This window comes from Meriones unguiculatus, chromosome 6 (assembly GCF_030254825.1).
Source record: "Meriones unguiculatus strain TT.TT164.6M chromosome 6, Bangor_MerUng_6.1, whole genome shotgun sequence".
NCBI lineage: Eukaryota > Metazoa > Chordata > Mammalia > Rodentia > Muridae > Meriones > Meriones unguiculatus.
The window spans coordinates 50,036,877-50,063,852 of record NC_083354.1 but is presented as its reverse complement, the minus strand read 5'-3'; the positions used below and the strand labels follow the sequence as shown (position 1 = coordinate 50,063,852).

At 35.6% G+C, this 26,976-nt stretch overlaps 1 protein-coding gene across 1 annotated transcript in view; it reads left to right on the top strand.

The window, feature by feature from the left end:
• Positions 1–26,976, top strand: part of Stag1 (STAG1 cohesin complex component) — a 288,399-nt gene that overhangs the window by 139,933 nt on the left and 121,490 nt on the right. Inside the window, exons 7-9 of the mRNA XM_060385437.1 lie at positions 1,226–1,430; positions 9,411–9,562; positions 15,417–15,490. Of these exons, the coding sequence (XP_060241420.1) occupies positions 1,226–1,430; positions 9,411–9,562; positions 15,417–15,490 (431 nt within the window). The remainder of the gene's footprint in view (positions 1–1,225; positions 1,431–9,410; positions 9,563–15,416; positions 15,491–26,976) is intronic.

Sequence of the window (26,976 nt, the reverse complement as noted above, 5' to 3'; positions counted from 1 at the left end):
CCCAGTCCTGCCCTCATGCCCTTCTCCTCCCAACTCCCTTTTTTACTTTTCTTAGAGAAGGGGAGGTCCCAAGGAGTATCATCCCACCCAGACACAATAGGACTAAGCTCATTCTCTCCCCCTGGGACCTGACAAGGTATCCCAGCTAGGGTAAGGGATACAGTGGCACACAGCAGAATCAGAGACAGCCCCTAATCCCATTGTTAGGGGATCCACATGTTGACCATGCTGCATATCTGCTACGTATATGTAGGGGCTCTAGGTTCATTTCATGCATCCTCTTTGGTTGGTGGGTTCAGTCTCTGTGAGCCCCATGACCAAGGATAGTTCACTCTGTAGGTCTTCTTGTGGTGTCTTTGACTCCTCCTGCTCCCTCTCCTTCCTCCCCTCTTCCACAAGACTCCTTGAGCTCAGCCTGTTGTTTGAGTATGGGTCTCTGCATCTGTTTTCATCAGCTGTTGGATGAAGCCCCTTAGAAGACATTTATTCTAGGTTCCTGTCAGCAATCAGAGCAGAGTATTATTAATAGTGACAAGGGTTGGTTCTCTCCAATGGGGTGGGTCTCATGTTAGGCCATTCATTGGTTTTCCGTTTCTTCAACATCTGCTCCATCTTTACACCTACACTTCCTGTAGGCAAGACCAGTTTGGGGTTTAAGGTTTTATGGGTGGTGTCACCCTCCCTCTGCTGGAAGTTCTGCCTAGCTATAGGAGGTGACCACTTCAGGCTCCTTAAACTCTGGTGCTAGAAGTCTCAGCTAGGTCATCACCATAGACTCCTAGTAGCCTGCCCTATACTGGAGATGCATGTGTGCCTCCTCCATTTCCACTCTCTCTCCCGGTCCTCCCTCCAACCCCACTACTCCTGCCCTCTTACTTCGTTCATATTCAATAGTAAATATTTCTTTCAGTCTAAACTTTTTATTATTTTTGTTTTTGCTTCAATTTATCTTTATAAAATGTAAACACATAAATTGGACTATTTTTATAATGAGTTTCAGAATAATGAAATAAACACTGATTTTAATATGATAGTTTTGAGCACTTTAGGAATTATTTGTGGATGTTTAAAGCAAAAACATTAACACTATTAATGTACCCATAAAAGCCATTTTATACTTTAGTCTATGTGTATTTGAAAATAAAATATTTTTTTTGTATATAGGAATAAGATCTGATCTAACTGCTATCTTGTGATACTTAATAAGTTCTTTTTACACATTCAGGACAGTGGTGACTACCCCCTTACCATGCCTGGTCCTCAGTGGAAAAAATTTCGTTCAAATTTTTGTGAATTTATTGGAGTCCTGATTCGACAATGTCAATATAGCATAATTTATGATGAATATATGATGGACACCGTGATCTCGCTTTTGACTGGTTTATCAGACTCCCAGGTCAGAGCTTTTAGGCATACAAGTACCCTTGCTGGTAAGTAACCAACATCTTCTTTCCTTTTCATTGATTTTACTAAGTTTTGTCATTATAGCCAAATTTTGCTTTGGTGTAAAGTTAATTTAGTTACTGATTTAATAAAAATACCATTTTCTTGGAATTTATCTCCATGGTTATTTTTACTTAATAGAATAAAATACATGATAGTTTTCCTACTTGGTATTTGACAGCCTTAAGAATAAAATTGAAAATAGCTGTTTGCTAGGTTTAAAGGAATGGGGCCCTCCTCCATCAATCACTAATTAAGAAAAGGCCCCATGAGGTTGCCTACAGCCTGATCTTAATTGAGGTTTTCTTCTCTCAGATAACTTCAACATGTCATAAAACTTAACAGTCTCTCATACTCCACACAGTGTGGCTGTTGGTCTCTGTGTTTGCTCCCCTCTGCTGCATAAGAAAACTCTGATGATGGCTGAGCAAGTATTGATCTATTAGTAAAGCAGAATGTCATTGTAATTTATTGTTATGTAATTCTCTTTAGAACAGTTGTAAAAGTATCTTATTCGTCAGATGTAATTGTCATCCTGGAGGCTTACTGCTAAATATGGTCACCATTTCTCGTTCTTTCTGAATTCTGGTTGCCTTGTTCAACTCAGCTGTTCTGGCTGATACTCCTCTACAAGCTGACCGAAACTGGCATCTTCTAGCTTCTGACTGAATTGCTCTGCTTGGTCTCAAATTAACTCTAGCTATCTGTTCCTATCATCTGCTCCTGCTCCTTCTCGTTCTCTGGCTTCAACTGCCTCTGCATGAACTCATTTACCAAACTCCACTGCACTCACTTGACTAAGCTGCACCAAACTTTATTCAACTGACCTGACTGAATTGCCACAAACTACACTGCCTCTCAGTGGACTCAATGATTGCCAACTAACTTACCTCAACTTCCCTAATTGCCTATTCTCTGCGTTCTTAGATCACCTCCCTTTTCCTGTGCTGTTCTGAGAGTTAGGCATACCCTATTTCTGACTCATTCTGTCAAATTTTCTGTGATTCATCACTTTATCTGCCCCTCAATATTTGATATTATTTGAGGCTCTTGGAAAACTTATTACCCTGATTTCTCAGCCTATTTGTCATTTGTCTTTAGGAAGGCTCTAGGGTTTTCTGAGTTAATTTTGTATGCAGCTACTTTGCTGAAAGTATTCGTCAGCTGTAGGAGTTCCTTGATGGGATTTTTAGAATCATTTTTGGATAACATCTGCAGATAAAGATATTTTCACTTCTTCCTTTCTAATTTGTATCCCGTTGAACTCCTTCGGTTGTTTTGTCACTCTAAGACTTCAAGTTCTGTATTGAATAAGTACGGAGAGAATGGACAACCCTTGTACCTGATTTTAGTAGCATTACTTTGAGTTTCTCTCCATTCAAGTTGATATTTGCCATGGGCTTGCTGTCCATTGACTTCACTATGTTGATGTATGTCCCTTGTAACACTAATCTATCCAGAAGTTTTATCATGAAAAGGGGTTGGATTTTGTTGAAGATATTTCTGAATCTAATGAGACAATCATTGGTTGGTTGGTTTGTTTTCCAGTTTATGTGGTGGATTACATTTACTGATTGACATATATTTTGAGTCATCCTTGCATCTCTGGGATGAAGGCTACTTGGTCATGGTGGATGACCTTTATGATGTTTTCTTGGATTCTGTTTCCATTCTTTTTATTGAGATGTTTTTGAGTTTATGTTCATAAGGGAGATTGGTCTGTAATTCTATTTCTTTATTGGGTCCTTATGTGGTTTGGATATCAAATCAGCTATAGTCTCATAAAAACAAATTGTACAATGTTCATTCTGTTTCTGTTTTGTACAATAATTTGAGGATATCAGCATTAAGTCTTTGAAAATCTGGTAGAATTCTGTGCTAAAATCATCTGGCCATGGCTCTTTTGGTTGGGAGATTTTTAATGACTGCTTCTATTTCACTAGGAGTGATAGGTCTGTTTAAATTGCTTGTTTGATCTTGATTTAACTTTTGTAAGTGGTGTCTATTGAGAAAATTATCCATTTATTTTAGATTTTCCAGTTTGGTGGAGTACAGGTTTTTAAACATCCTTATGATTCTCTGGATTTCCTCAGTCTCCGTTGGTATGTCCCCCTTTTCATCTCTAATTTTGTTAATTTGGATATTGTCTCTCTGCCTTTTAGTTAATTTAAATAAGGGTTTCTCCATCTTAGTGATTTTCTCAAGGAACCAACTGTTTAACTGTTTTACTCATTCATTGTTTTGTTTCTTTTGTTGTTTTTGTTTTGCCCTGAGTTTGATTATTTCTTGCAATCTTATTCCTCTCGGGTATGATTTTTGTTTTTCTGTTTGTTCTAGAGCTTTCAAGTGTGCTGTTAAGTTACTAGTCTGAGATCTCTCCAGTTTTTTACATACATACTTAGTCCCTCTTAGGACCACGTTAATTGTGTGCTGTGAGTTTTGGTATGATATGTATTCATTTTTATTCAGTTCTAAGAAATCTTTAATTCTTTGTTGATCAATTTTTCATTCCATTTTGACTTGTTTAGTTTTCATGACTTTCTGAGCTTTCTGTTGTTGATACCCATTTTTAATCCATGATAGACAAGATGTAAGGTGTTTCTTTAATTGTTTTGTATGTGTCAAGACTTGCTTTATGTGGTCAATTTTGGAGATAGTTCTGTAAGGTGCTAAGAAGAAGGTACATTGTTTTGTGTTCAGGTTAAATATTCTCTATCAGCTTTTGAGGCTGTAGGTTCCCCAGGGAATGCCTTCAAGAGGTAGGGGGTAATGAGATAAAGCAGTGAGTGAGGGCAAGGACTTTTGGAGGAGAAAATCCTACCCCATTGGAGATGGGGTAGGATTGGGCTAAGGTAAACTGTATTAGGTAGTATGCTACAGAATTGGGAATAAAATTTGGGGATTAGATTTGGAGAAAAGAAACTGGGTGAAGATGTGCATTTAGCCTACTTCCTTCCCTGGCCGGAATTACCTTTTATTAGTTACAATTGAATGATGGAAAGGTATTAAATATGAAAAAATAGAATGTATGAAACATTGTTTTTTGATTCCGAGTTCTAATGGATAATGATTCCTCAATAATATGTCTGTAATTACAATTTGTCTACACTCAATACTTGCATAGCTCAGTTGTATAAAATTTCAATATATGGCCAACCTCCTTGAACAAAAGCTTTTTTGATAATTCTGGTCGGATAGTGACTATCCATTTTAATGGTACATATGAGAGGCATAGAGTAAAAGGTAATTATTTTTATTCACTTTGCAAAACAAATCTTAAGGACTAGATAAGATGGGCAGGGGCATTCAATCTTCTGCTTCAAAGACATGGATAGTTATGGCTATATATGATTATAAGCTTTGAAATAAAATGATTTCTGATCTTAATTCTATCTTAACTGAAAAGAGATACAATCAGGTTACTTATTCTTAAGGTACAGATGTAATGAATTCAGTTCCATCATAAGTTATCTGTGTGGTCTTATCAATAGTACTTTTAGTATGTTTTCCAAATATCTAGAACTTTTGTTTTGAATAAACTGACCTTTATTGTCAGTCTTTTATGTCTTATATCTTACATTTCAATGTTTCCTATTGCTACATTTGTATTAAAGTTTCCAGTACTTCATAGTTTTTCAGTTCTAGAAGTCTGGTGGTTACATGTACTCTTTCTCTGTTGGAGATAAACACTCCTTTTGGAAGGCTTTTTTAAATTGAAACAATTTTAGAATTTACATATTAGACCTTTCTTAATTATTTTTATTTAAGCATTTTAATAAAGAAGATTCACATTTCAGAATAGTTTTATTTACTCTTAATCATAAGAAGTACCCTGGTTTGCATTTTAAATAGCTATCTGAAGTGAACCTACTGGGAGCATAGTTTGGCTCTCAATGAACTGAAATCTAATTATTGAATGTTTCTGGATTTCTCAGAACAAATTACCATATCTTATTCTAGCTACAGTAGCCACGCTTTTTCTAACTCTTTACTTGTTGTGAATGGTCTCTATTCATCATCCTGCTGTGTTTATGTAGTAATATATTCACAATATTTTCCATTTGTAATTAAGCTCACCATAATCTTTTATTTCTATATAATTTTTGTATAATTAAAAATATGATCAATATCCATGACATAGAAGTCCAAGTTGTCCCATTTCCAAACATAATTTTATTTGTCAGACAGCAGCTGTATACATATAGGCCTGTAGCCACCAAGTCATGTTGCTGTTAATGCATGTGTGGCTTTAGTGTTCTTTAGGTCACATTCTTTGCTCTTTGATGTCCAATAGTCAGGTCAGACTTGGAGGAAATACTTTGAATAACAAAGTAAAAGAATAGATTACATACTTCCAATATATAATGGGTAGAGTAAACATCCCTATATACAAAAAGAGAAATAGGGGAATAGAAATGAGGGATCAGACCAAAGAAAAACTTAAACCAAATAAAGCATACATTGCGTTCTAAAACTCCATGTCTAGCTCTAGAGTATCCTCTAGTAGAAAGCATGTTCTAAAGGGTTTGGACAAGGTTGTAAGTTGTAGCTCACCTTGCCATTGTTTTGGACTGGTTTTGTACATTGCCTGCAAGTGTTACTTGTTGGTTTTAGCTTGTAGGTTCTCCAGTGAAGCTTCTGCTTCATTTTAAACAAATACCTTCATGCTTCTCTCCATCAGGATGCCTGCGGAGACTTGGCCTTGCAACACTGCTACTTATCTTACCAGGCTTTCCTTTGAAATTTCAGTGGAAGTCTTTATGATCTCATAATTGTCCTGTTTCACATACCCACAAAACCGGCTTTACATGCATACTATCTTTGGCCATTTGTAGGGCCTACCTGAACCATGGGTTTATGAGTTACCTGGTACCTTATCAACTGAACAAAGGAAATTGACTCCCCAGGAAACAGTTTCCTAGACCTGTCCTAGAGCACGAAAACCTCAAAGCTATTTCTTTTTCCCAAAGGATTCTTCCCCTGGAGTGTTTCTGAAACAACTTTTATTTCTTCTCTCTGAGCCCTCATGCCCTTCTTGAGTACTAGGATTTTCTGAGGCACTGTTATTGATGCCACTGGTAACTTCACCATCTTTGGTAACACCTTTTCTTCTAATCTTTTTCTGGCCACATTGCAAGTTTTTCTACCATTTTCTTCTCTGCCTATTTTTCGAATCTTGTTTTCAGTATACATTTTCCTAAAATCACCCAGTAACACTTGTACTTTTCTGCCTAAGTGCTAAAGTGCCTTGAGAATTTCTCAGCCACATACTCTACCCATTCCATTTTTTTTATGAATTAAAGTCAGAGTTTATTTATTTTTTATTTTTTTATTACACTTTATTCACTTTGTATCCCCCCATAAACTCCTCCCTCCTCCTATCCTGATCCCACCTTTCCTCATCCTTCTTCATGCATGCTCCTCCCCAAGTCCACTGATAGGGGAGGTCCTCCTCTCCTTCCTTCTGATCTTAGTCCATCAGGTCTCATCAGGAGTGGCTGCACTTTCATCTTCTGTGAAAAGGCTCTGCCCTGCAGACTATCAAAGCAGATGCTGAAACTTATGGCCAACTGTTGGGCAGAGTGCATGGAATCTTATGAAAGAAGTGGGAAATAGTAAGATCTGGAGAGGACAGGAACTCCACAAGGAGAGCATCAGAACCAGAAAATTTGAACACAGGGGTCTTTCCAGAGACTCATACTCCAACCAAGTACCATGCATGAAGATAACCTAGACCCCCTGCACAGATGTAGCCCATGGCAGTTTAGTGTCCAAGTGGGTTACATAGTAATGGGAATAGGGACTGCCTCTGACATATTCTGATTGGCCTGCTCTTTGATCACCTACCCATTACATTTTTTAAGTTTTACCTATCATACACTCTCAGGTCATGGGCATAGTGGCACAAAATTATTCCATGGTCAAACCATAGTGGCCTATAACTCAGTTTCTATAGATTCTGCATCTGCATCTGAAACCTTATCATTACAGCCTTTAGTATTCACATTTTTAACAGCATTTTGTTTGCTCTGAGCCTGTGCCAGAATTGCCTGTTAAATTCTATTTGTAATATTCTAGGCTTTCTCTACCCTGTTCTATAATTTTACAAACCAATCCCTAAGGCTTCTCATGCAATCAGGCATACAGTATCACAGTTCTTGGTCTTGGCAGTAATTGTATGTGTTAGTCAGCTTTTGATACTGTAACAAAATACCTGAATTAGTCAGATTGTAAAGGTTTAAGATTATTTGGAAGCTGCTTTAAGACACACTCTGGGACCATTAGGCTCTACTTGCTGAATATATGTACAGCTCTAGTAGGTGTCAACACATATACTTCGTTGCCATTCAGCACCTCAACCACAGCATGTATTTTTTGTTTGTCTTTTCTTTAATAGAATTTAAAAATCACTGGTACAGTTACTTAGTTTTATTCTGTTCATTTGTATCTAGTACATAGAACATTGTTCACTATATATTGCATTGTAGGTAAACAGGGAAGCACCACATAAGCATTTCCTGGACCTTATAGTTAAAACAGTTTTTAAGTAATGTCCGTCACTTCCTAGTAATTTTTATAACATGCTGTAAAATTAATTTCAAGAAAATAACTGTATTATTAGTGTCATGTTATTACAACATTCAAGAAGTATGAAATAAATGACTATGAGAGTGGCATTAATTTCAAAGCACTTTCTACTTTTTCATAATATGCTTAATCTTAGTCAAAAGACAAGAAATCATCAACTTTTTAAAAATAAGCTTAACAATAAACTTTTTATTGTCAGAATTTGTTTGCCTATGACATTCTTAATGGTACTGTGGAGGAACATGTTCATTATTCTTTACCAACACTTAAAGTTTAAAAGGTGAATTACACAATGGAATACTACTCAGCAGTTAAAAACAAGGAAATCATGAACTTTGCAGGCAAATGGATAGAACTAGAAAAGAGGTAACCAGAAACAGAAAGACACATGGTATATACTCACCTATAAGTTTATATTAGGCATTTAATATAGGATAAACACGCTAAATTCTATAGTCCTAAAGAAGCTAACCAACAAGGAGGACCCTAGGGAAGATGCTCAATCCTCATTCAGAAGGGCAAATGGAATAGACTTTGGAAGTGGGAGAAGGCAGGGATCAGGATAAGAGCCTACCACAGATTACTTCTGAAATATGACTCCCTGCACTCTGCCCAAGATTTGGTTATGAGTCTCAGCATCTGCTTTGATACACTGCTAGGCAGAGTCTTTCAGAGGCCCTCTGTGGTAGACTCCTGTCCTGTTACTTGTTTTCTTCTACTTCCAATGTCCATCCCATTTGTCTTTCTAAGTGAGGATTGATCATCTTACCTGGGTCCTCCTTCCATGTGGCAGTTGTAACTATTTTAAAGAATTTTGATTCACCTAAATAAAGATATAAAGGAAGCATTTTTAACACAGATGTAGTGGTAGAAAGAAAGCTTTGTTAATTTGTGAATGTAGGTAAGGCATTGGTGTTTTTTCCATCTTTTGTGCTGGTAGCTTAGATACAACTTCTTAAATTTTTATTTTATTATTTTATGCTTATAAATGTTTCCCAGTGTGCTTATTGTCTATAGAGGCCATAAGAAGATATTAGATCCTGTGGATCTGGAGTCATAGACAGCTGGTAGCTACCATGTGAATGCTAGGAATGAAACCTGGGTCCTCTAGAAGTGCAGCCAGTGTTTTTTCCACTGAGCCATCTGTCTAGCTTCTTGGATAAGTAGACAATATTAACAAACCATGTTATTCTTTCCTACAGTGGAGAAAGTCAATTTACAGCTAAGAAGATGAATTTATTTCTGCTGCTTATCATTTTTAATTTTACATTATGCCTGTATTATAAAATGTTTTTTCTTCTCTTGCTTTAACTTTTGATCTTAAACATTAAAAAAAAAATATTTCATAGGTAACTATAATGTTGTTCTTCATTTTGTAGCCATGAAGCTGATGACTGCTTTAGTGAATGTTGCCTTAAACCTCAGTATTCATCAGGATAATACACAGAGGCAATATGAAGCTGAGAGGAATAAAATGATTGGGAAGAGAGCCAATGAAAGGTTGGAGTTACTACTTCAGAAACGCAAAGAGGTAAGTTTTATAGTAATTTGATCTTTTATGGTTCATAAATGTTCAGTAAATTTAATAGTTTCTGCTGTTATTTTTTAAAAAGTTCATTTTTAAAGTTGACTGTGGTGGCTTAAATACAGTCCCAGACCTTGAGAAGGAAGACAGGAGAATCAATTAAAGGCTAGCCTGGAGTACATGAGACTTAAGGTATATGGATGGCACAACAAAAATAAGTACCTGTCTTATATTTTTTAACATTGAGCTTCAAATTATTTAATCTTTAAGTTCTAAAGCAAATCTGGAATATTCACCAGTGATTAAGGGAACCATATGCAAACTTATTTTAGAAAAGGATTATCAGAACATTAAGCAAGTCAGTTATCATGTTACAGGCTCAGAATGTACACTACCTAATGAAATCCCATTTGGGACACAGCAAATGTAAAGTTGTAGAAGAACGCCTCAGTCTATGTTTCAGATTTGGTGTCTCTCTTACCCTCACCCTTCTCAGTGCAAGGGAATCCAGTCCAAAAGTTTTTATGTAGTAGGCAATAATTCTGTCTCTGAGTGCTTTTAGCTCTTACTTTAGGTTTGACAATGTAATTTTTATAGATGTGATAAAAGTGTTTTTAGCTTGGATATTTTGTTTTTAGATTTATTTTTATTTTATGGGTAAGGATGTTGCCTGCATATAATGTTTATGCACCACACATGTGCAGTGCTCATAGAGGCCAGAAGAGGGAGTCAGGTTTCCCAAGTACTTATTCAACAAATTAATGTGAACCATCATGTGGGTGCAGGGAATTGAATGTGGTTCCCTGGAAGAACACCCAGTACTCTAAAACAGCCATTTCTTTAGCCCAAATTGTCTCTTTTAGAAAACAGGTGTATTGTTGTTGATGATGATGTTTTATTGGAAGGAATATTTGTAGTTTGTTTTACAAGTCTTTTAATTAAAACAAAAGTTTTCATAAAGCAAGTACATGTGTATAATCATAATGAGATTTCAAACAATAGAAAGCAAAATATTATTGTATATATTGCATGAATCAAAGCATCTTAAACCTTTTTCAGTCATGACCCAATTTTACCCTAGAACTTTTTACAGTATTGGGAGTGTATAGCTATATAAACTAAACATACAAATTAAACACCTAATGTTGATTAATAAACCATAAAGAAATTTTATTTTCAAAGCATTATTTTGTTTTTATTTAAGTTTATCATATAGCAATGAATTCAGATTTTTGTACTAAAAAATATGCTCACTTATTTATATAGCAAACTAAATCTAGATTCTATGGAAATGGCTTGGTTGGATGGTGCTTGTTGCACAACCATGAGGACTTGAATTAAGATTTTCAGCACCCACATAAAAGAGCTGGATTTCTCAATACTGTACTAGAATTCTAGCACCAAGGAGCTACACACAGTCTGGTCCCTGGGACCTGTTGTGTATCCAGTTTAGCTAAATCTGTTACTCCATGTTCAGTAAGAGATCCTGCCTGTTTTATATAACAGTATTTTAAGAGCTACAAGTCTAAAGGTCAAAATTGATTTTTAAAATTAAATATTTTAATGTATAATTTAAAGATAAAGTAACTTGATACATGCTAAGAAATGACACTAAGGAACTATTAAAAGTGATTTTTTTTTCCATAATTATGCCATATGTCTGTAAGAAACACCAGTCATTATGTGTATAGTAAAGTCATTGCCAAGATATATGAGGCAGGATTCATTGGCGTTATGTAGCATGTTGTCTGAGTTAGGGTTTTTGTTGCTGTGACGCAACACCACGCCCATGGCTGTTCTTTTAAAAGAAAACTTATTCGGGGCTGGCTTACAAGTTCAGAGGTTTGTCCATTATCATCGTGGTAGGAAGCATGGTGGCATGTGGGCAGACATGGCTCTAGAAACGGTTCTGAGAGTTCTGTATCTAACCTGGCAGGCAAAACGAAGAGAGTGCAACTAGGCTGGTTTGCGCTTTTGAAAGCTCAAAGCCCACTCCCAGTTGTAATTTTATTCCAACAAGGCCACACCCACTCTAACAAGGGCACACTTCCTAATAGTGCCACTCCGTATGGCATATGGAGGCCATTTTATTTCAAACCCCTACTCGTGTGCATTGAAAAGTGGACATATTTTATGTTCAGAAGAGCAACTGTCATAAAGTCCTATGCTAAAGCATGGACCAGAACTGCCAGAAACACCTTGGTTTTATTACATATTTGATTTTTTTAATTTTATTTATTTATTATTTTTATTTTTGATCTTTGAATTATCAAAAGCCTTTTACTGTTGCCAGCTTTTCATGTCCTCAAATTTTCAGTTATGCAGTCCTCCGTGGGGTTGTGAGCAACAATTGAAGAATCTAGGAGTTATGCTGTACTGTACTATAATTGTTTGACGGTTCTATTAGAACAGACTGGGTTACTTAAAGGAAATTCATTGTCTAACAGTTTAAGCTGTGTGTTTTTTAGACTTTTCATCTTCTAAAAAGTACTACAGAGAAACATTAGATTTATAGTTTATTCTCATAGTTCTGGATTTTATTCTAAGGACAGCCATATCCCCTCTGTTGGGTTTGAAGCCAAGAGCATGCAGCCAAGATTTTCAAGTCTTTCTGCTGTGGATTTTGTTTCTGTTTCTCATTGTAAATGTAGCTAAAAGAATTCAGCAATAATTACGCACCTGAATGGCTATCTTCAATTTTCTTCTCCAGAGTAGTCTGCCATCTTCATACGCCTTCTTTCACAAAGTCTCAGAGTATAAAATGTTGACAGAGTCTTTGCCAAAACGTACTATAAGTGAATACTCTCTTGGTTCAGTTTCCTGGATACTCCTTATTTTAATCTGAAACACATGAGCCCGGGTGCTGCCACACACACACACACACACACACACACACACACACACACACTTAATTACATTTTGGCATTCTCCTCTTCAAATTTCGTACCAGAATCTTACATCATTCTCTGTTTATAGCATGCTAGCTCGGGCTTTACTAAACTATATCTCCATCTTTTCCAAATTCATTGTCAAGCAGTGATAAAAATGTCCCCACTCTTCTGGTATCAGTTTTCTGTTAGGGCTTTATAGTACTGTTATATACTTCAGAGAAATACCTTAAAGGAAAAAAGAGTGGATTTGCCTTTGGATTTTGCAGGTTTCAGTCCAAGGTTAGCAGGATCCATTGTTTTGTCCTGGTGCTGCCCAGGAAGCATAGAGAAGGCACAAGAGTTATAATACTGTATTTCAAACTCTTTACCCATGATGGCCCACTTCATCCTATATGTTCCACCTTCCACAATTCTGCCATCTTCTAAGTCTATTGAAAATTTGAGATTGTCAATGGATTAAACCATTGATTAAGTCAGAATCCTCACAGCCTAACCCTCTATGGATATGCCCTTACAGTCATATCTATATATCCCCTTTACTAAGATCTAATGTAGCTCTTAATTCATTATTTAACGACCTTGATTAAGTATTATAGGTTGATATCAGTCCAGGATCAAGATGGTATTGCTGTCATGCTTTCCAAATACACTGAGGGACAAACTGGCTCTAGGCTTCTCTTAGCTTCTGAGTTTTTGGTTTACAACAGCAAAACTCCATTCTATATATGATTGTCTTCCTGTGTATGTATCTGTCTACAAATTTTTCCTCTTCCTAATGTGATGCATTATATGTAATTCAGGAACCACTCTGTTATAATATGTCCCCATCTTGAAAATTTTCACAGTGGATGTGGAAAGATGGCTTAGCAGTTTAAGGGTACTTTCTGCTCTTAAAATGAACCAGGTTCAGGTCCCGCACCTGCATGGTAACTTGCAATCACCTATTACTTGAGCTTCAGGAAGAGCAGACATCTCTTCTGACCTCTGAGGGCTTCTGCACATATGCATATCTGTGTGTGAGCATACATAGGCCACATACATAGGCATGTAGACATATAAATAATTTTTTAATTTTTTATATTAATCATGGGTTATTATTTACTTTGTATCCCAGCCATAGCCCCTGCCCTCATTCTCTCCCAATTCCACCCTCCCTCCCTCATCTCCTCTCTGCCCCTTTCCAATCCCCTGATAGGGAAGGACCTCCTCCCCTTCCATTTGACCCTAGCTTATCAGGTCTCTTCAGGACTGGCTGCAATGTCCTCTTCTGTAGCCTAGCAAGGCTGCTCCTCCCTCGGGGGGTGGGGGGGTTCGAGGAGCTCACTATTGAGTTCATGTCGGAAATAGTCCCTGTTCCCCTTACTAGAGAACCCACTTGGGTACTGAACTACCATGGGCTATATCTGGGCAGGGATTCTAGGTTATATCCGTACATGGTCCTTGGTTGGAGAAACAGTCTCATGAAAGACCCCTGTGTCCTGATATACTTGGTCCTTGTGGAGCTCCTGTCCTCTCCAGGTCTTACTAACTCTCCCTTCTTTCATATGATTCCTTGCTCTCTGCCAAAGGTTTGGTTATGAGTCTTAATATCTGCTTTATATAAATACATTTTAAGAGGAATTTTTGATGCTATGACCACATTTCCCTATTAGATTATACTTTGAAGGACTGAGGTTAAGACGTCCACCTACGTAAATTTTTACAAATCATTTTCATTCTTAACACATGCCATATTTGAAATATTATGGAAGTAAATTATAAACTGTGCTTCATTAAGTAGTGCTAGCTGGAATGTATATCTCCAGTGAATTAGCTTTTATATTATAAATACATCATAAGAATATTTTCAAACTTGTATTAATTATAATAATTTGAATAATTCATTATAAATTTATATTTTATATACATGGTCCTATGGTGGTTTGAGAGTTTTTAGATTTTACAATAGTTTGGAAGCACTGAACATTTAATAATAAAAGCTGTAATTTAAATTTTGACACTTTTCCCAAATTGCACCATATACTGTTATAGCTACTGTATTGCTGGGAAGTAACCGCTCACGGTCAGCCACGCAGTCTTCATAGCGTGTACAGTATACTAACTCTAGTCTCAGCTTTTTTTTTTTTTTTTTTTTGTATTTTATGTTTTCTGTTCTTGCATTTCCTCAAATCTTTAAAACAATCTATCCTTGTATTGATGTGGAACGTTTGTTATGTTATAAAACAGGCTTTGTATAGATGATTGCAACTAGAAGCTAAAGCTAGTATACCAAGCACATTTAAAGTATACCAGGCTAACTTACATGTGCACAGTAAAGGCAGTTTTTTCACTGAATTATTTTACACACAATTCCAGGAAAATTAGGGTGATAAATATCACATAAGATACCATTTTGTAGCAATTATGTTGCTTTTACACAGTAAATAAACTTAAACATTAACTCTTAGCAGTAATGTTGCTGAATATGTATACCTCTGTGATACTGTTGTGTTTTGTATCTGTATTACAGCAGTGTTGGCTAGGATTTCTATTTTCTATCATTTGTCATGAATTGGGAACTGGGCCTACTTGAGTTATAAGCTACTAAAACAGGAGTAATAATTTGATGCTTTGTGAAGGAGGAAATGTCATGTAAATCAGGATGACCCCTGAAGCAACAAAGGCAGAACTTAGCCATATAAGCCTGGTTTGGAGAGATGTGTAGACATAAAGGATGATTCCAAAAATACATTTATTCCAAGGAAATAATAAAGTCAACCAGTATCAACCCCATTCTTCCTTGTTCCTTTCTAGCATGTTTATATGGAGAGACAGAGATTCCAAAGCCAATGTGGCAAAACTACAGAATCTCTACAGTCAGCAAAAGGTTGATAACTACTATGAGGCTAACCAGTAGTTTGAAATAATTGGAACTATTTAGTCTAAATAAAATAACCAGTATTTCAATTTGTATTTTTTTTTCATTTCAGCTACAAGAAAATCAAGATGAAATTGAAAATATGATGAACTCTATTTTTAAGGGTATATTTGTTCATAGATACCGGTAAGGTATTTTAATCATTTACAATTTTTTTGCTTATTTATAGCATAGCCTATATAGCTATAAAACTTTATTTACTTTTATTTTGTTTTCTTTTCTGGAAAATAGCATTGTCTGCAAATACTAATTTAATGTTTGAAGGAAATTTTGCTACCACTGCTGCTGAAGCACCTTTCCTAACTCAGAACATTTATTACTATTGGCGATACCCTATGGACTTACGTTCTAACTGATGTAAAAGGAATTAATGTGCCCATAAAATTTATATAGCCTAGTAATATACTATTAAGTGTCATCATCACATTGTATACATTTTAGTTTCCTACCTATTCTTCTATGGTAGTATCTTGTTGCATGGCCAGATTATCTACGTGTCATTTTTTTAAATACCATAGCAAGGCTAGGAGAAAAAAGAATACCCTTATGTCAGTAGGATGATCCCTTAAGCAAGGAAGACAAACCTATAGAAATATGTTGCAAAGAGTTAAAATTGTGTGTGTGTGTGTGTGTGTGTAGTTCTCAAGTTATATGTAGTATGTGATACAAATTCAGAAAATAGAAGTACCATTTTCAAACACTTGAGTCCATGATTGGTCAAGTAATTTCTAAAACAATGAAATCCTTGATATGTGTTTAATGGTGTGTGATATTTTAACTCTTTATAAAAATTGGCTGTTCTTTCTCATATTTAAATCCTGTTATATAATATAAGCACATACATACATACCTACCTTAACATAATTGGGAGAGGACAGAGTGTATGGTTATAGGCTGTAAAATCAGCCTAGGAAGCAAATCATAAGATTAAGCGCAAGAGTTCAGGTGAGGATAAATGGGTCCCTAGTAACATGAAAGCAGAGAATGGGATATATGTAAATTTAAATCTAAAACAAATATTCTTACTGATATGTAGTTGGATTTGTTTTGCTAATATAAAGGTAAATTCTTTTGAATCTGTGTTCATTAAGAACATTGGTGTATATTTAAAAAATTTTTAAATACATTTACAGTTTAGAATGTTCCTCATCTTCTTTTAGTACTTGGTAAAGTATTACAATTTCTCCTTTAAGTATTTGATAGAAATTAGGAGTGATTTGCTCTTTAGCCTTTCTTTGCTGTAGGAATTTTACTACTGATTCAGCCTCATTATTGGTTTCATTTTGGTAGTTTTATGTATCATGAAATTCAGGTTTTATGTTTTCCAATTTATCAATTGAAGGATGTTTTTTAAATTTTTGTATTTTTGAAAATCAAGGCAAATTTTGTCTATTTAAAACCAGTCTTTTTAAAAATAATGAATTTTAATTTGTTTTTTTATCAGTTTTCTGCATGCATGTGTGTATTTTGATTGTTCTTTACACACATACTACCCCTCTTCTGTCCCACTTCCACCAGGCCACTTTTTTGCCTTTCTAATTTTCCACATTTATGGCTTTTTACTTTGTACTGTGGTCAACTGAGTTTAGCTAGGTTTATCTGTGTGACTCTAGTATTAGGCCTAGTGGGCTATCAAATGGATACGTAGCTGGAATAATGACTCCCCACATTCAGAATCTGTCTTTACTAAGTTATGAGTTTCATAAATGCTCCCCACATGAATAGCTGACTGCTAGCAGGGACAGTATCTTGTGTACCTGTTGACAGTAGCATCAGCTTTTTTAATCTTCTTCCATGATGATCTCTTTTCTTGAATGGTATACTTCAAATGTCTTGTTTGGGAATAACCCTCATCTGTCACTTACTTTTCACATCTTTACATTCTGTACTGTTCACTGCAGAAAGAGGCTTTTCTCTTTAAAGCTGAGAAAATGTTTTTTGTATTTACATATAAGCATATTCAGTAGACAGCTTGGCATTGTGTTCATCTTGCAAAGGGATAGTAGTAAACTTCCCTCTAGGATCTATCACATCACCAAGCATAGATTTTTTTACCAGGTTTACAGTATCAGGAATACAGCACGTTTCAAATTCAGAGACTGGGTCTAATTCAGGACCCTATATCAGTAATGCACTATTGTACAGTTGGTAATCTTACCTTTCAGGTTGATATTGCAGTTTCTAGGGGCTGTAGCAGGTCAAGGCCATTAATTTCTCTTCTATCTTTTATCTTTTGCCTCTGATTCCTCTTGCATACCCCACCTCTGGTAACCTTCATAGGACCTTCCAGAACTGTGAAAACTATCCAGCATGGAAGAAACTTCCAGCTCAATTCCAGCTTGATTTTTCCATATGTTACAGGCAGGGTATGTAGTGTCCTTCAAAAGGGTCTTGTCTTCTACTTATCCAGCATGATCAAGTATTTTGCTTTGTCCTCTGCATCCTATATAACCAGCAACCCCTGCAGAGATATTTTACAACTGACACTGGGATTTTTATTTAGTGTCTCTTCTTCCTTCTAGGGTGGGACTTTAACCATGTAGGGTGTCTGCCTTCAGACCGTTATGTTTTCAGTGGTTTATCAAAAGATAGATTCCTGTCTTTTTTTTAAATCCCCTTCATTTTTGTTAATCCCCTTCTATCTTTTCCATCCTACCTGTTCAAAGCTGTCTTTTCCCAGTATGCCCCATCTCTACTTTTTCTTTACCTGTGTCTTTCTTTCCCTACCCTTAACAATTCTCACCCTTCTTTGTTCCCATTTTACTCTTGACTTACAGAGGTACTACAAAGTTAAAACACATTAAATGCAAAAAAGTTGAAGCTAGGATCTACATATAATGAAGAGAATGTGGTATTTGTATTGGTTTTGCTTGGGTTACGTACCACAATCAGTATAACTTTTTTTTTATTCTATCCAACAAGCGTCTTATAGTTTCACTTTACTTAACAGTTGAATGAAATGTCATTATATGTATGTACCATATTATCATTATTTCTCAAGTGATGGACATCTATGCTGATTCAACTTTTTAACAGTTAGATATAGAAATACCTATGTGACCCAACTATACCATTCCTTGGTATTTACCTAAAGGAATTTATGCTGTGCTGCACAGATACCTATGTTCATTGCTGTCATATTTACAGTAGCTAAAAACCCAGCTTCTCCTTTTATTGACCTGGGAAATAGGTGGTATATTTTTAAAATTTCTGTTTATTTCTGCTCAGACTCTTGTTTGTTTCTATTAACATTGGTTTTGGCACATCCTTCCTTGTCTTTTTATTTAAAGAAACTGTTCTTTTTGCTTAAAGCCTGGTCTCACTCTTCACCCCAGGGCAGTCACTGACTTGTCATAATCCTCCTGCCTCAGCCACCCAAGTTGGTGAAATTACAGGCATGACCACAACATGCAGATTTGTCTTTGACTTTTTATTGTCTCTGTAAGTTATTTGAAATTTTTCTTACATTATTGTTTATTTCTGTTAAGTCTTTTTTTTTTTTTTTTTGCTTTTCCTATATTACTGTAGGTTTTTAATGTAGTTTTTGTTTTTATATTTAACTTTTTTAAATTTTCTTTCACCTTGGCATTCACTAATGGATTGTTCGAAATAGTATTGTATATTCCATGTTTTTATACCTTCTAAAAGTTGTCTTTTTATTTAAAGTTTTCATTGTTGATAAGTTGTTATACATGCTGTGAGTTCACTGGGTGTTTCTTGTTTTTGGTTATCACAAACTTGTTTTATGACTTACCATATGTTTTATGGGATGTGCTGAAGGAATAAGAGACTATATATTGGGTAATTGCTTGGGAAATGTTTTATAAATTTTTGTTTGGTCTTTCCAGCCTGTATTGTTTCTTGCTTGGGAGTGTGTTGTCTTTCTTGATAAACATGATGTGTTAAGGTCATCAGCTATTACTATATCAATGTCTGTTTTGACTTTAATTATAATAATGTTTGTTTTATGTAATTGTGTAATTACACATTATAGTGTTGGTTATACAGATACTTACAAATTATTTTTCCTTAATTGATCTCTATACTATTAGGAAGTGTACATCTTATTATAATTTTTAACTCATAAATCTGTTTCATCTGATTAGAGTATAGCTATTACTGTTTACTTGTAGCTTTTGTTGTCACAGTATTGCCTTCTATTCTTCACCTTCAGATTTTGTGATATTATTGTTGTGGGATTTGTTTTTATACTCTATATCTTTAGGAGTTTTTGTTTGTTTAAAACATTCAGCCAGTCTTGTCTTTCACTTAGAGAGTTTAATTAATTTACACTAAAGGTTGTTGGTGGTGAGACTGTTCTGCCCTGTATTTGTGTTAATGTTTTTCTTTGGTTTGTATGTCTTTTGTTTCTTTTTTCCTGTATTGTCTTCTGATAATATTGATAATATTTTTTTTTTCTTTTTTATATATCAGCTCTTTTTTAAGTTCTTTAGATTCACTTTTTCATGGTAATAATTGTGTTCATTTTATGTTCCACTGTTAGGACTCTCTCACTTTGGGATTCACTTTTATAGCCAGTCTGGTAGAGATCTGCTTTTTGCAATATTTACTTATCTTTGAAAGCTTTTGTTTATCTTTTATTTCTGAATGATAGCTTTACTAAGTATATTGGTGTTGATTAGCAGCTGCTTGCTTGCTTACTAGTTGTTGGTTACTTTGAAATTATCACTTCATTCTTTCTGAGAGGTCCTAAGCCTGCTGCCACTTGATTTTTCTCTTCATGCTTTTCGAAATATTCCTTGCTTAAGATTCATTTTTTTTAATGTATATGAATGTGTCTAAGTGTATGCGCATGGTACCTACATAGGCAAGGAAAAGGTTTTGGATGCCCTGGGCCAGAATTACAGGCAGTTGTGAGCCACCTGGTGTGATTGCTGAAATTTGATCTCAGGTCCTCTCAATGTGTGCTCTGAACAACTGAGCTATCTCTCCAGCTTCTAGAAGTTTTCTTTTTCTTGTTTTCTTTACAATTTTCAATCACTATCATTATTATCAGTTATATTAGGGACCATTCAGCTGCCTTGGTGTATGTATCTGTATGGATCCATAATTATGTTATTCAGTAGGTAGCATGTGCCTTTTTCATGTATGTTTCTGGAATGTTCACAATACCTTGTAATATTTCTTAACTTTTCCTTTTTTATTAGCATGTCTTAATTTTACATAATTAATGAAGTCAGTATAGGTCCTGGTAAAATCTACTTTTTTTTAAAAAATTGCCACTTCCTTCCACACCCATACGAACCCATTCCACATTTTTTATTTATTTCTACATTGAACTCAACTTTTTTTTTATACCTTCCCCAAGTGCAGATCTTTTGGTTTGCCTTCTTTCACTTAATATAATGGCATTCTAGTTCCATTCATTTCTTGCAATTGAATTTCATTATATTTATATGCTAGGTTTTCAGTTGATATTATAATGAGATTATACCTAAACTGACTTGTTTTAGCTATTGTATGCCCTGCCATACAGTACTCGGGTGTGTTACATCTCTCTTTGTTTTCTTTTAAGCATGCACAAACACACACAGAGAAAGTAATATTGCTGGATTTTATAATGGATGTATCTTCAGTCGTTTGAAAATGACTGGATCATATGGTAGATCTATTTTTAGTGTGAGCGAACCTCCATACTATATTCACTGTTAAGGCTGTGTTAATTTACATCTGCATATATGAGTTTTTCTTTTCCTTCAACATTGCCAGCATTTTTGTATAAGTGTATTTTTATAATTGCCAGTTTTTCCAAGCTGAGATTTTTATCTTGTAGGAACTTTTTATTTCCTTGATAAGGAATTTTTTAAATGTATGTGTCAGCACTTGAATTGCTTCTTTTGATAGGTTTATTTGATATAATCCTATTTGTCAATTTTTGCTTTTATGTCCTGATATTTGGGTGGCGGTGCAATGGTGTCCTAAGAAAAAACAAACAAACTAACTAAAAACCCATTGTACTAATTTCTTCATTAGCGTTTCTATTTCTTGTAGTAGGTCTGAACTTTCTGATTTCAATGGTATCTACCATTTGTGTGTGTGGCTTTTCCCTAAGTTAATTGCCTATGATTTAGAAGAATGGAGGCTTTTATTTAGTGTTGTGTAACTTATGCAGCTTTTATCATTGGCAGCAGTATGTGCTTCTACTTCAGTGGCCTTGGCAGCTGTAATTCTGAGTTTCTAATAGCACCTTGTGTTCCATCTTTATAGTTGGGCTGGTTTTGCTGGTGATATTGAGGTTGTGAGGGTACAGTCACTTTTCAGATGTCACATAGAGTAAGGTTTCTCTGACATGCCTGTTCAGGAAAGGCACCTGGATCAACAGCAGATCTGTGGAACTGAGGAGTCCAGTAAACATGAGGTTTACCATTGTCCCTGTTTAGGAACAGTACTGTCCAGGGTACCTGTCATTCTCTGTGGATGGAACTGGTGACTTTTGGGTCTTCCTGAGTTTAAGTCTATCAGAGCACGCTGCGTAAATGCTTCCCTGGACATCATTGGGCCCAGCTTCTGAATCTGCCCACTTGATTCTTTTTGTGGTCTGTGGAGGATGTGCAAGACCCTCTGATTGTTTTAAAGGGACTTGAAAATAGCACACTGCTCTAGGAAGGCTGCCCAATGTACTTTTTTCAGACATGGAAGGTTCATCTTGCAAAACTGAATGGATAATCTTAAGATGATGCTATAAAACAGGGTCCTGTCACAGAGAACATAAGTGTAAGCCACCCTCTCTTTCTTTGGGGCAGTGCAGTAGCATAATAACCCACAAACTCCCAAACTTGCCTCAAGGCCTTAGAGAGCTACAAACTTCCACTAGCAAATGCCAGCATGACTAACGACTTAACCTTTCTGTGCCTGGTGATACAGTTAGGATTTAAAAATTAATTTCAAAAGATTTGATAGAGCAGTGGGTCATCTGCCAATATTCTGTAATTCTCAGCCCTGTATTCTAGCATTCTGCCTCAGAAATCTAGTGATGTTAACTTCTCTTCTTTTGAAGAAAAGAGCACCCATCTTGATCACACCAAATTTTTTTTGTCTTGCTGGCTATAATCTTAAAAACAATGCTGAAGTGTTAAGGGGAAACTTTTGTTTTATTCCCTATATAAACAGTATTTTCTGTACATATCAAAAGTACTGCCAGACAGTACTTTGCTATTTTAAAAGAGACAAAGAGTGTAAATGCTGCCAAGGGTTTGGTGAAAAAGTAACTCATACACTCTTGATGAGAATGAAAGTTAGTGTGGCTGTTACAGAATTTAGTGTGTAGGTTCCTCAGTCAATTCAAAATAAATTTACCATACTACTTATTAATCCCATTACTGAGTATATTATCCAACCTAAATGAGAATGGTATGCTAAAAAGATAACTTGTTTGGATTAGTAACATTCTCAGTACACAGTACACAGGATATGGAATCAACACAAGCATCTGTCTAGTTCATGTTTCTATTGCTATAATAAAGTATGCTGACAAGAGTAATGTTAACTGAGAAAGATTTGGTTTTGTTCATATTTCAGGGTACATTACAATATGGTGTGGAAGACAAGGTAGCATGAGCTTAAAACATCTGGTCAAATTGCATGCACAGTCAGAAGGAAGAGAGTGATGACTCCTTGTTCTTAGACTGACTTGAAACACAAATAGATTTTTTTGCTTCTGCATCCTGAATGCTGGTAATAAAGGCTTGGGCCACCATGCCCATTGAGAGTGTTTTCTTAAGTATATTTTTATTAATACCTTGAGAATTTAATATATGTGTATAATGTATTTTGCTCAAATTCACCTCCCTCTACTACCCCTTAGATCCATTCTCTCCCTACCCTCCTACTTTCCTCTTTAGAAAGCAATCAGTCCATAGAGTCCACTTTGTTTTTCCTGTACAATAATGATAGAGCCATCCACTGAAGTATTGTCTACCTATCATGAGCCACATCCTTAATGAAAACACTCTCTTTTCCCTAGCAGCTAGCAACTGTCAATAGTTATCATTTAGGGTTGGGAGCTTTTGACAGGCTTAACCTGACTGTTGCAGGTCTCCAGTCAACCACAACTGTTGTGAGTTGATGATTGCAGCTTTGTTGTTGGGTCCAAAAGACAACTTGACCTTTAGTCCTGGATCTGTGGCTTTTAGTATTACTGCCTCCTTTTTCATGATGATCCCTGAGCTTTAGGATTAGGGGTATAATATAAATAATCCATTTATGGCTAAACACTCCATGGTTTTCTCCTTTTTATGCAGTCTAGAACCCAAGTCCAGGGAATGGTGCTAACTAACCTCCTTTAAAATGGATTTTCCTGTGGTTTACTCTAATCAAGGTAATCCTTCACAGATACGCTGAAATTAACAAGGCACAGAAAGATAAAGAGTCAAATTAACAAGGCACAGAAAGATAAAGAGTCTATTAGTTTGTTCATATATGGAATTGATTTAAACATAATGTCATAAATGTAGAGAAAGTACTGGTTATTACCTCATGGTCAGAGTATCAGGGAGTAAAGACAACCAGGTTGTTTAGTGTGGTACAGTTACAAAGAAAGACTAAGTCTTGGTATATATTTCTTAGTAGTTAACAAAGTATGTTTGAAATACACCCCCTTGTTTATTTATTTAGATTCTCCTTTTTTTTTTTTCCAGAAAGGTTGGTAGATAACTCAGGCTGGTCTGAAATTCATAGTGTTATTGTGTCAGCCTCCCAAATAAGCTAGAATTGAAGGCATGTGCCACTGTGCCTGGTCTGGACTGTTATTACGACTAAGAAGTTAAAATTTCAGATAATGGATATGTCCAATACCCTGATCTGAATATAACAGTATTTATACATAGGGAGAATTACGTCAGATAAGTAGAAAATTATGTGAGTCAATAATAAATCTATAAATAAAAAGTCTGGTTAATATGTTAACTATAAGATTTATGTAAATATTATTTGATAGGATGAGAAAATTAGCTTGCACCTTAATTTGTTCAGAGTTTTAATAATGAAGATAGTGCTCATTTTCTCTTTTGAAATCATGGAGGGCTTTTTCTTTATTAATATGAAAATTGATATTAATTGGTTTTTATATAATAGACCATATTTGTTTTAGGAGAAAACTGAAATGATTATGTTTAATTATCAGTTTTTATATTCTAGGGATTTGAGCTTGCTTCTAGTTTGTTAAGCTCTTCTGTACATGGGTGTGATGGATGAATTCATAACTGTCAAAGTATCTGTGATAATAAACTTGCAAAGAAGATTATTTGACTCCTGTTTTGGAAGTTTTAGTTTATAGTCAGTTGGTTTCTTTTCTCATGGGCCCTTGATGGAGGAACGTACCATGTTGAGGACCACATGTTGGAACAGTGCTGCTCATTGTGTGAGTGAGACATGAAGGAAGAAGTCAGTGTCCCACAGTCCTTGTCAAGACACACCCTCTATTCCTTAGAAACCTCTGCCTTTGCCCTACCTGGCTTTCTACTGTGTTTCAATAGCTCAAAGCAAAGATCTAGGCTGTAAGCACAGAAATTTAAACTGTAACTACAGCTTGTTTGGAATATTAAACTTGTAGTCTCCACTATGAAGTCTTACCTTCCACTCTGTTTTCTGCATTAATTTATGAAAGATGGCATTGTTTGTATATGGGGAAAGATACAACAAGCAGACCTCTACTTCGGGGGTTTCTTAGTAAAGGAGTTTCCATCAAGTCAAACTTGGTAACCCATGTTTTTAAGCCAGTGAAGTATAAATTCCAAGTTATAGTTTTGATCCTAATATTTTTTTTTCTATTATGTAATATCTGTAAGATTACCAGTGACATCTTTTTTTGAATTTTTTTATTATTTCTTTTTTTTTAATTTTTCATCAATTACACTTTATCCATTCTGCATCCCCCCATAAGCCCCTCCCTCCTCCCCTCCCAATCCCACCCTCCCTCCTCCCTCTGCATGCATGCCACTCCCCAAGTCGACTGATAGGGGAGGTTCTCCTCTCCTTTCTGATCTTAGTCTATCAGTTCACATCAAAAGTGGCTGCATTGTCCTCTACAATGGCCTGGTAAGGCTGCTCCCCCCAAGGGGAGGTGATCAAAGAGCAGGCCAATCAGATTATGTCAGAGGCAGTGACATCTTATTGATGCTCAGTTTGGTAGTACGTGTCAGCTTTTGTTTGCTTTGGTCTGTATAACTAAAGGTGTATCCATTTTGTTGATGAATAGATGTAAGGTTTCATTAACTTTATTTTTTGCTTTATTGATTTCTGGCTATTGTTACCTTGTGTCTGTTTTGGTTCTAGTTGGTCATTTTTGATAAATTTTTTACTGTATGATCTTAGTAAGTTCAAATTTTATATTCTCTTTTTCTGTTTTTATATTTCCCTGGGTTTTTTTTTTCCCTTCTGTTTTATGTTCTCTTTGTTTCATCTTATAAATGTTCTCCCAGACAATGCTTTAATGATACACTATGAATTCTGGTATGTATATGTTTTGTCTTTGATCAGTATGAAATATTTTTCTAATTTTCATTAGGGTTCCCTTGGTTCTGTTAAACCAGTTTGATTTCAGAACATTATAGGTTTTCTGATTTTCTGCCATTGCTATTTAAATATTTAAAGTATTCCATGTACATACAGTATGTAATACTGCTATTTTCCTGTTCATTAATTTCTTTGTCATGAAATGTCTCTTTCTAGCTATTCTTTTTTCCACAAAGTTCCATATTTACCTTTCCCATGGTATGTTTAGTTTCTTTTTTAATTATTCTTTCAAACTTTTTAATGTCTTTCAATATTAAGTATGTCTCATTAACAGCTATATTTGGCCTTTCATGCAGTCTAAAAAACTGTTATTTTCAGGTAAGCGTGGTGGTGCACACCTGTAATCCCAACACTCAGGGAGGCAGAGGCAGGCAGACCTCAGCCAACCTGTTCTAAAAAGTGAGTACAGGACACCCAACGCTACACGGAGAAATGCTGTCTCAGAAAGAAAAAAAAATCTGTTATTTTATTTTGTTTTTAGTTTGGATTTCAATATGAATCATAAATTCCTAGAATTTAACCTCTCAAATTTATAAACATAGTTTTATTCAATCATTTCTGCCCTCCCCTATTTTGATCCTTTTTGTTATTTTTTTCCATGTATATTTTATCTGCATTCTTATTACTCCATGGTACAGTATTACATTATCTGTGAATATGGTCATACCTTTTTCAGCAAAGGTAAGAGGAAAAACTATGCCAACTTTAAAATTAATATTTAATAGTTTTGATACTTTTCAATTTTCTAAAATACTAAAGTTATTCTAAAAAACTTTGAACTTCCTTTCAATTTGAAGAATACCCTGTTGCGTTGTTTTTATTTTTTTAATTTTTTTTTATTAATTACAATTTACTCATTTTGTATCCCAGCTGTGGCCTCATCCCACATCCCCTCCCAATCCTGTCCTCCATCCCTCTTCTCCTCCCATGCCTCTCCCCCAGTCCACTGATGGGCAGTTCTCCTTCCCTTCCATCTGACCCTAGCCTATCAGGTCTCATCAGGACTGGCTGCATTGTCTTCCTCTGTGGCCTGGTAAGGCTGCTCCCCCCTCAGGGGGAGGTGATCAAAGAGCCAGCCA